The sequence below is a fragment of the Neomonachus schauinslandi genome, chromosome 2 (assembly GCF_002201575.2).
Source record: "Neomonachus schauinslandi chromosome 2, ASM220157v2, whole genome shotgun sequence".
In the NCBI taxonomy this organism is placed as follows: Eukaryota; Metazoa; Chordata; class Mammalia; order Carnivora; family Phocidae; genus Neomonachus; species Neomonachus schauinslandi.
This window is the reverse complement of record NC_058404.1, coordinates 49517412-49528860: the sequence shown is the minus strand read 5'-3', so window position 1 is coordinate 49528860 and position 11449 is coordinate 49517412. Positions and strand designations below refer to the sequence as shown.

General features: G+C 38.9%; 1 protein-coding gene across 1 annotated transcript in view; it reads right to left on the bottom strand.

The window, feature by feature from the left end:
- Positions 1 to 11449, bottom strand: part of ELP3 (elongator acetyltransferase complex subunit 3) — a 103963-nt gene that overhangs the window by 89139 nt on the left and 3375 nt on the right. Inside the window, exon 3 of the mRNA XM_021698806.2 lies at positions 8111 to 8249. Coding sequence (XP_021554481.1) covers positions 8111 to 8249 — 139 coding nt within the window. The remainder of the gene's footprint in view (positions 1 to 8110; positions 8250 to 11449) is intronic.

Sequence of the window (11449 nt, the reverse complement as noted above, 5' to 3'; positions counted from 1 at the left end):
GGGTGTTAAAGTCCCCCACTATTATTGTATTGTTGTCAATGTGTTTCCTTGCTTTTGTTATTAATTGCCTTATATAATTGGCTGGAAGAAATGGATGCATTCCTAGAAATGTATCAACTACCAAAACTGAACCAGGAAGAAATAGAAAACCTGAACAGACCTATAACCACTAAGGAAATTGATGCAGTAATTAAAAATCTCCCAACAAACAAAAGGGCCAGACGGCTTCCCAGGGGAATTCTACCAAACATTTAAAGAAGAATTAATACCTATTCTTCTGAAACTGTTCCAAAAAATAGAAATGGAAGGAAAGCTTCCAAACTCGTTTTATGAGGCCACCATTACCTTGATCCCAAAACCAGACAAAGACCCCATCAAAAAGGAGAATTACAGACCAATATCCCTGATGAACATGGATGCAAAAATTCTCACCAAAATACTAGCCAATACGATATACAACAGTACATTAAAAAGATTATTCACCACGACCAAGTGGGATTTATCCCTGGGCTGCAAGGTTGGTTCAACATCCGCAAATCAATCAACATGATACAATACATTAACGAAAGAAAGAACAAGAACCATATGATCCTCTCAATAGATGCAGAAAAAGCATTTGACAAAGTACAGCATCCTTTCTTGATCAAAACTCTTCAGAGTATAGGCATAGAGGGTACATACCTCAATATCATAAAAGCCATCTATGAAAAACCTACAGCGAATATCATTCTCAATGGGGAAAAACTGAGAGCTTTTCCTTTCTCTTATTGATGTGATGTATGGTGTTGATTGATTTGTGAATACTGAATCACCCTTGAAATCCAGGAATAAATCCCACTTAATTGTGAGGAATGATTTTTTTTTTTTTAATGTATTGCTGGATTCAGTTTGCTATTTTGTTGAAGATTTTTGCATCTATGTTCATCAGGAATATTGGCCTGTAGTTCTCTTTTTTAGTGGTATCTTTAGCTGGTTTTGGTATCAGGGTAAAGAAGCCCTAATAGAATGAATTTGGAAGTTTTCCTTACTATTTTTTGGAATAGTTGGAGAGGAATAGGCATTAACTCTTCTTTAAATGTTTGGTAAAATTTGCCCGTGAAGCCATCCAGTCCTGGGCTTTTGTTTGTTGGTAGTTTTTTGATAACTGATTCAATTTCTTTGCTGGTAATCAGTCTCTTCAAATTTTTCATTTCTTCCTGTTTCAGTTTTGGTAGTTTACATGTTTCTAGGAATTTATTTCTTGTGGGCTGTTAATTTGTTGGCATACAGTTTTTCATAATATTCTCTTATAATTGTATTTCTATGGTGTTGGTTGTTATTTCTCCTATTTGTGATTTTGGGTCCTTTCTCTTGTTTTCTTCTTGATAAGTCTGGCTAGACATTTATCAATTTTATTGATCTTTTTCCAAAGAACCAGCTCCTGGTTTCACTGATCTGTTCTACTATTTTCTTAGTTTCTGTATCATTTATTTCTGCTCTAATCTTTATTATTTCCTTCCTTCTACTTCTAGGTTTCATTTGTTCTTTTTTTTTTTTTTTAGCTCCTTTAGGTGTTAAGAGTAGGTTGTTAATTTGAGATTTTTCTTGCTTCTTGAGGTAGATCTGTATAGTTATAAACGTCCCACTTAGAACCACTTTTGGTGCATCCCAAGATTTTGGATTGTTGTGTTTTCATTTTTATTTGTGTCCATGTACTTTTTAATTTTTTCTTTTATTTCCTGATTGATCCATTCATTGTTTAGTAGCATGTTATTTAGCCTTCATGTATTTGTAGCCTTTCCATATTTTTTCTTGTGGTTCCTTTCTAGTTTCATGGTGTTATGGTCAGAAAAGATGCATGGTATGACTACAATCTTCTTGAATTTGTTGAGGCTTGTTTTGTGGCCTAATATGTGATCTATTCTGGAGAATGCTCCACGTACATTTGAAAAGAATGTGTATTCTGCTATTTTAGGATGGAACGTTCTGAATATCTGTTAAATCCATCTAGTCCAATGTGTCATTCAAAGCTACTGTTTCCTTGTTTCTGGTTGGATGATCTGTCCATCAATGTTAGTGGGTTGGTAAAGCCCTCTACTATTATTGTATTACTATAGATTCGTCTTTTATGTTTGTTATTAACTATTTAATATATTTGGGTGCTCCCATGTTGGGTGCATAAATATTTACAATTGTTATATCTTCTTGTTGGATTGTCCCCTTTATTATTATATAGTGTCCTTCTTTGTCTGTTACATACAGTCTTTGTTTTAAAGTCTATTTTGTCCAATGTAAGTATCACTACCCCAGATTTCTTTTGATATACATTTGCATGAGAGATGTTTCTCCATCTCCTCACTTTCAGTCTGCTGGTGTCATTAGGTCTAAAATGAATTTCCTGTAAGCAGCATATAGGTTGGTCTTGTTTTTTAATTCATTCTGTCACCCTATGTCTTTTGGAGCATTTAGTCCACTTATATTCAAAGTCATTATTGAAAGATATGTATTTATTACCATTTTATTCCTTGTTTTGTGGTTGTTTCTAACGTTTTTCTCTGATCCTTTCTTCTCTTTCTCTCTTTCATGGTTTGCTAATTTTCTTTAGTGATGTATTTGGATTCCTTTCTCTTTATTCTTTGCATATCTATTAGTTTTTGATTTGTGGTTACCATTAGGTTTGTATATAACATCTTCTGCATATGGCAGTCTATATTAAGTTGATGGTTAAGTTTGAACCCATTCTTTACTCCTCTCCTCCCCATGTTTTAGGTATACGGTGCTATATTTTATATCCTTTTATTTTGTGAGTTTCTTAACTCATCTTTTACATAAATATTCATTTTTACTGCTTTTGTGTTTCCTATCTTCATACTGTCACTTTTGATCTTCGTTCCACTTCAAGAGTCCTACTTAATATTTCTTGTGGGGCTGGTTTTAGTGGTCATGAACTCCTTTAGTTTTTGTTTGTCTGGGAAACTTTTTTTTTTAAGATTTTATTTATTTATTTGAGAGAGAGTGAGAGAGAGCATGAGAGCAGAGGGGGTCAGAGGGAGAAGCAGACTCCCTGCTGAGCTGGGAGCCCAATGCGGGACTCGATCCTAGGACTCTAGGATCATGACCTGAGCCCAAGGCAGTCACTTAACCAACTGAGCCACCCAGGCACCCCTGTCTGGGAAACTCTTTTATCGCCCCTTCTATTCTAAATGATAGCCTTGCTGGATATTCTTTTTTTTTTTTTTTTTTTTTAAAGATTTTATTTATTTATTTGACAGAGAGAGACACAACGAGAGAAAGAACACAAGCAGGGGGAGTGGGGGAGGGAGAAGCAGGCTTCCCGACTAGCAGGGAGCCCAAGGCAGGGCTCGATCCCAGGACCCTGGGATCATGACCTGAGCCGAAGGCAGACGCTTAACGACTGAGCCACCCAAGCGCCCCTGGATAGAGTATTCTTGACTGAAGATTTTTCCTATTCAGCACTTTGAATATATCATGCCACTCTCTTCTGGCTTGCAAGGTTTCTGCTGATAACCTTATGGGGCATTCCCCTGGTATGTAACTGTCTGCTCTTGCTGCTTTTAAGATATGTTTTTTGTTTTTTTTTTTTTAATCACTACTTTTTGCCATTTTAATTACACTATGTCTTGGTGTGAATCTGCTTTTGTTGCTTTTATTGGTCATTCACTGTGCCTCCTGGATGTGAATATCTGTTTCCTTCCCTAAACTAGGTAAGTTTTCAGCTATTATTTCCTCAAATAAATTCTCCTCCCCCTTTGATTTCTCTTCCTCTTCTGGGACACCTATAATATGAAGGTTATTACATTTGATGGAGCCACTGAGTTCCCTATATCAATTCCAATTTTGCATAATTCTTTTTTCTCTCTTTTGTTCAGCTTATTTTCCATTACTTTGTTTTTAGGTCATTAATTCGCTCCTCTGCTTCTTCCATCCTGCTATTCATTCCATCAAGTATGTTTCTCATTTCATTTATTGAGCCCTTTATCTCTGCTATGTTATTCCTTATCTCTGCTATGTTATTCCTTATCTCTGTATTAAGTACTTTACTCATGTCTTCTACTCTTTTCTCAAGTCCAGTGAGTATCCTTATGATCACTGCTTTAAGTCCCCCATAAGGCATGTTACTTATATCTCCTTTGCTTAGATCTCTGGCTGTGGTCTTGTCTTTTTCTTTTTTCTTTCTTTTCTCCCTCCCTCCCTCTTTTTTTCTTTCTCCCTCCCTCCCTTCTTGTCTTTCCTTTTCTTTTGTTTTTTCTTTCTTTCATTTGCAATAAATTTCTCTGTCTTCACATTTTGTCTCTGTGTCTGTTTCTCTGTGTTAGGAAAGTCAGCTACATCTCCCGTTCCTGAGGGTAATGGCCTTATGAAGAAGTCCTGTACTGCCCTGCTGTGTACTGTCCCCAGTTCCCCAGGGCCTGGCGCTTCTGGGAATGTCACCAATGTGTGCTGCATGTGCTGTGCTTTTTATCCTGTTATATCCTTTAGGCCAGTCATCTTCAGAGGCTATCTTTGCCTTTTGTGAGCAGTACTTGGCCCCTGACCTGAATGTAGTGCATTTTAACTAGGCGTGCTCTGGTCTGCTTGTGAATGAGACCTGTCACCACTGCTGTCTGAACAGGGGCTCCACAAAACTTCTGAGTCAGGAGACACAGTATAAGCAGGAGTTTGGGCCGGTCTTCAGGGGAAGGGACTCGCCAACCTGGGACTGAGGCAAGTGTGACGGGGAAGGGCAGTTCCACAGGAGTAAAGGCACTTGAAGTGGGGCTTGGTATAAGCAAGTTAGGTAGCAAGTGTGGGTGCTGCACTGATTCCCACAGGTGGCCCTGTGCTCACGCCGAGGGATGGGTGAGGGAAATGGTGCCCGTCAGTTCTGTGTTCCTGGAGGGGTCTCTCCTTGATCTCTGCTTCTCTGGGATGTGCTCTGAGGTGAGCAAATAACCTCTGTACTCTGTCCCCCAGGTGCTCTTCAGATTGCTGTTTCCACACTGTATGTCATGGGTTCTTTGCCTAGCTTCTAAAAGCAGTGCAATGCCCTCTGGGCTCTATCCCAGCCAAGCCCACTGACCTTTAAAATTCCAGTCTTTAAGTCCGCTGGTTGCAAAAACTCCCAAAATTCAGCCCCTCTCACTTGCCAAGCCAATTGCTATGGGAATTCATTTTCCCTGTGGGCTCCCTGGTGTGACAGTTATTAGTCTGTCTCTCACCCTTCTCTGCCACTGTGGCTCTCTCCCCACCACAGCAGCCATGATCTCTTTCTCTCCCAAACTGCATCTCTGCACTTACCACCTTCTTCAGTGTGGGCTCTTCTCTACTTTTAGTTGTGTAGTTTGTTCTGCAATTCTTCAGGTCAATTTCTGGGGTATTTAGGATGATCTGATAGTTATCTAGTTGTATTTGTAGGATGAGGTGAGCCTAGGGTCCTCCTACTCTGCCATCTTCCAACCTCTCCCTGTACTTCTGATATTTTTAATAGTTCACTCTGGTGATATTGGCAAAGATGGATTTGGTGCAGGTAAGAAAAAGTAGACTAGTTAGGAAATAACTGAAATAGTCTAAAAAGAAATAATGAAGGCCAGAATATCCCTACCAGTGGTGGTAGGAATGGACAATGCATTTCACATCTTTTGGAAACTGAGTGGATAGAGGCACCATGAACTAGGATGGAGAAAAAAGATGAATGAGCAAGTTTGAGGTTAGTTTTGGTTATATTATACTTGAGAGTATATAGGCAGTCAAAGGAGAGTTGTTTAACAGGCACTTTGACAAAAGCCTGAAGCTTGAGGAGTGGTCAGAGCTGGAAGTCAGCATATAACAATACTTAGAAATGTCAATAGATGAGATCACCAAAGAAGGCATGTACAGTACTAAGAACAGTGGACCCAGGACAACAGAAAACATCAATTTTTAGAGGCAAGCAGAACAAGAACAGACCTCAAAGAAAGAAAAAAAGTAACTAGAGGTAGGAGGAGGAGGAGAGAGAATGGTGTCATGGAAGCCAGGCTTATTAGTCAGGTTAAGGAAAGGTTGATAAGTCTTTGTCTTCCATAGCAGCAAGCTCATACATAATGCTCAAAACTAAAAATTCAAGACTTATCTATAGAGTGTGTTATTTGGGGATATAGAAGCAAATGCCAAGAAATCAGCTAAGAGTTAAAAGTGCTTGCCCTGAGGGGAAAAATGGGAGGTGAGGGATTTGAAACTATGGCTGACCTTTGAACAAAGCATGGGTTAGGGGTGACAACCCCTCAACTCAGTTGAGTAACTGCATATAACTTTTGACTCCCCAGAAACTTAATTATTTTCATAGTCTACTATTGATCAGAAGCCTTACTGGCAACAGAAACCATCAATTAATACATATTTTGTATGCTATAGGTATTGCATACTGTATTCTTACAATAAAGTAATCTAGATAAAAAGAAGTATCAGGACAATCATAAAGAAAATACATCTATAGTACTGTACTTATGGGAAAAAATCTGCCTGTAAGTGGACCCATGCAGTTCAAACCCATGTTGTTCAACTGTATTAATTTCTCTTAAAGAACCCTTTACACTAGGTACAAATAAATAAAACAAAAACTCTTAAGTACAGAGAGAAGAGACCAGAATTAGTGATTCATTGTGTATAAAAGTTTTAGTGTTTAATTAGTCACAAATGAAATATGATCCAGGAGATATGGCCACTAAACAAGTCAACATAAACTGTAATTACCAAGTTTTATACTCCCATCCAAATAAGAGATTGAATTTCTATGATCATATCAGAAACACACAATTCAATTCTGGGTACCATGTTTTAAGAGGGTCCAAATCCTATCTTTCACACTCATCCTTTATATCCTAAAGCCCCTACCCTAATTCCAGTTCTTAACATATTTTACACCTAGATCAAGCCAAGAGTACACTAACTGGTCTTTTTGGTTCCAAGCTACTCTACATCTTGTATCCAAATTAATTTTCTGAAAATCTGGTTTGTTCATATCACTCTCCTCAAATATCTTTAACAGTTTCCTATTACCCAGCTTCTTTGCAGACATTTAAGATCTTTTACAAGCTGATCCCAAATTAACTCTTTAACCTAATGTCCTGCTGCTTTCTCAAATGGATTATCAACTCCAGTCAGTGTGAGGTACTCACTGTACCCTACACACATCATACCTCTTATAATACCTCTACTTCTGTGCCTTAGTTCCTTGTGTCCTTGCTCTCATTATTCTTCAAGCCTGCTCTTCTCTGCTTATATGGGCACCATTTATATGTCAAGCAAGTGCCATGCTTTCTCTAGGGCTTTCCCTAATCTCTTACTGCAGGGTCATCTTTGTCCTCTGGACTTCCACAGTGCTTCCCATTACGTCAGTCGCTTCCCAAATACCACATACAGAATGCCTTTGTACCATTAACTACCTTTTTTTTTTTTTTAAAGATTTTTTTTTTTTATTCATGAGAGACAGAGCGAGAGAGAAAGGCAGAGGGAGAAGCAGGCTCCCAAGGAGCAGGGAGCCCGATGCGGGACTCGATCCCAGGACCCCGAGATCATGACCTGAGCCGAAGGCAGACGCTTAACCATCTGAGCCACCCAGGCGCCCACCATTAACTACCTTTTAAAAGTACAAGGGGCGCCTGGGTTGAGCGTCCTACTCGTGATTTCAGCTCAGGTCATGATCTTGGGGTCATGAGATTGGGCCCAGCCTCGGGCTCTGCACTCAGCACAGAGTCTGCCTGAGATTCTCTCCTCCTCCCTCTGCCTCTTCCCTTACTCATGCGCTCTCTGTCTCTCTCAAATAAACAAAATCTTTTAAAAGTAAAAGTACCTTTTATAAGTCTCAATTGTATTGAAAGCCATGACCTTAAAATGGCCAACAATATTTATCACATTGAGATAGTCACAAAGCCTCAATTTATACTTTTAAGGACATTAAAACATAATCTACTCCTTTAAGCATAGTGAGTGTTTTTCAACATTCTGCATGTCTCTACTGCAACACATATCATAATATATGGATTTTATTAAACTGAATCCCCCTTTTCCACCTCACTACCTGGGTGTTACATGGAGGCAAGGATTTCTGGCAGAAAAGATATGGAATCAATATTTCATGAATCAAATTACTCACCCCACTGGCAGTTCTGATGGGTTTTGCCTTTAATTTGGGGACTAAGACCTTTCGATACTGAGGTGGGACCGCGGCGATGATATCCACCAGGCGGGGCTGTGCTGAAAGGCCATATTTGGCAGCTGTCCTGGTTTTCACCCTGGAAGTAAAGCATCTAGCATTATCAAGATCATAATATTTCAAGGCATACTACCAAAAGAATGGCCTACAAATAACATCATCAACTCCTGTCACTCCCCTATCTTTTCACCCAGTGACAACAGTGGCTTTAAAATTTGTGAGTATCAGAAAAATAGAAGAAAATCAGGAAAACATATCAATGACTTCTTCTTACTCTGGAGTACCAGAAAGAAAACAAGATGACTACAGGGAAGGTCCCAGGACAGTGACACAAGGTAGGTCTCATTTAACAAACTGCTCTAGCTTCACAGCATTCTACCCTTTTCTCAACCTCAACACTATAGCATCTGGGATTAATTCTGTTGTAAGGGACTGTTTATTACACTGTAGGATGTTTAGCAGCTTCATCGGCCTCTACCCACCAGCACCCCACTTCCCACTGTTAACAACAAAAATTGTCCCCGGGGGGGGGGGGGGGGGGGTATCATGCCTGGTTGTGAGCTATGGTCTTAGACCAGACAAACAAACAAAAAACAATTTGAAGGAAAGGTGTACAGAACCAAATAGTAAATAAAGTATATATATTTTTAAAGTGTTTTAAAACTTTTTCTAACATAAAATAATATATACATAAAAAACAGAACATAAAACATATAAACATACTTTAAAATTTATGAAGCAAACACTTGTGTTACTACACTCCAAGGAATACAATATCATCAGCACTTCAGAAAATCCATTTACCCCTTCCTGATTATAACTTTATCCCTAATCCCTAGAAATAACCTTCAACCCAACTAATATTCCTTGCTTTTCTCTATGATTTTACTGGTTTCTTGTTTCTTGGTGCTAGCAAACCCTAACAGTCACCTTAATTTCTCATTTTAATCCATCTAAAAATATTGTGACGTATTTGCATCATTTTTTAAAAATTTTAAATATTTTATTTATTTATTTGACAGAGAGAGACACAGCGAGAGAGGGAACACAAGCAGGGGGAGTGGGAGAGGGAGAAGCAGGCTTCCCGCTGAGCAGGGAGCCCGATGCGGGGCTCGATCCCAGGACCCCGGGATCATGACCTGAGCTGAAGGCAGACGCTTAATGACTGAGCCACCCAGGTGCCCCTGCATCATTTTCAAAAAATGTTAACTCAGTACCTGATTTGTAAAGAGTACAAGTACTTGGTATGCCAGAAAGTATAAGGCATAGTTGTTCCATGCTCTATGTTTGTATGTTGCTATGTTTTCAGATAGGCATTCACAAAAATAAATGTGTAAGTGATAAAAATATATGTGATAAAACACACATACAATAATGAATGTGTCCAGAGTTCAAGAGAGGAACTCAATGGGTGCTGGGGAGACAGTCATGGAAAATAGGCACAGAAAAGAGTTGGCTTCAGGCAGGCAGTGAAAACATGGAGATGCCACTGAGAACAAATAGGCTGGCTTATGTGAAGACACAAAAACAGGAATGCACATATTTTAAGATATATGGGTAGACTTAATATAAAGCAGGACACTTTCAATGTAAAGGTACAGAAATTTAAAAAGTTGGGCAAGTTGAAGCCAGACCAAGAGGCCTTACATAATGGGCTGAGGAATTTGCATTTAATTTCATAAATGTTGGGGACATACTGAAAATTCCTGTACAGGGAAATGACATGATAAAAGACAAGAACAAGGAACAATTAACCCAGCAGGAAATATAGACTGAAAGCATAAGCTACTGCAGTAGTCTAGAATTAAGTTCAAAAAGGGATGAATTAGGGAGTTAGTAGTGGAAATGAAAGTGAGAGTCATAATGAAGAGAGAGTAGGCAAAATTTAAATATTAACTGGAACTAATGAAGAGGACACTAGAGTTTCTTTTTTTTTTTTTTTTAATGTTTTATTTATTTATTCATGAAAATCAGAGAGAGAGAGAGAGATTGGCAGAGGGAGAAGCAGGCTCCCCGCCTAGCAGGGAGCCCGATGCGGAACTCCATCCCAGGACCCTGGGATCATGACCTGAGCCGAAGGCAGACGCTTACCATCTGAGCCACCGAGGCGCCCCTAGAGTTTCAAGCCTGGGTGAAGGTTAATACAATTAAGCAAAGAGGACATCTGCATAGAGGCTTGTTTTCAGGAAGATGTTAGCGTAAACTTTAGATGTGCTAAATTAAAGAGACTGACAAAAAATACAAGAAGAAGAAATGTTCACTAGAAATAAGAGACTTTTGTATAATTAGCGGTATAACCAACAATGACAGAAAAGCAACTTCTAAAGACAGGATAGAAAAATCAGTAAAATATAACTCCACAGTCAAGAAAGGATAGTTAAGTAACTTATTTATTCCTTTAGCAAAAGTTTATTAAGCACAATATTCCAAGGAAGTGATAAAACACTGTAGTATCTCAAGCACAAGAAACAGTCTTAAAAAGGCCATGCTGTGGTGATTTAGATCACTGATGACCTACTGGGTGTGGGGAGAAAATCTTTTCATTAGAGCAGATCTACTTAGTGAAAATCTAATGGAAACAAAAGATGCAGAGATGAAAGACTACTCTTAACTGAGGATGTAGCAAAGTCAAAACTGAACATGATTGTGGAAAGGAAACAGATGAACAGGTCAAAAAGCTATAAAGTAGGAAAGGGTTGGATTAGATCAAAGACCCCAAAGGCAGGGTTTTCCTAAAAGAGCTACTGCTTCCTGAGACAGGAGAAAGGGAACAAGGATGTGAAGTGATGCAGCAAAGAAGATAACAGGGGCTCTGAGACAGATGATCTAATTCCAAATCCCAGTTCTGCCAATTACTAGTTCTTTACTTTTAGACAAATTATCTAATCTTCCTGTCTCATACCCAACTGTCAAATGAGGGTGATATAAGAACCTAACTCACACAGTTTTTGAGAGGACCAACTGAACTAATACAATGCACTATTAACAGTGACTGGGACATAGTAAGCGCCCAATAAATATTAGAAGCTATTAGTATTCTTAGGCTGTGATAGAATTTTGCCATAAATGAGTGACAGGGCAGAGCAGAAAGCTAAGTTCTCAATTAAAATATAAAACGTGAGATAGAAAACAAGTCATATTTGATAATTTCAATTGATAATTTCAATAAAAAGATCTACCACCTAAGGGCGCCTGGGTGGCTCAGTCATTAAGCGTCTGCCTTTGGCTCAGGTCATGATCCCAGGGTCCTGGGATCGAGTCCCACATCGGGCTCCCTGC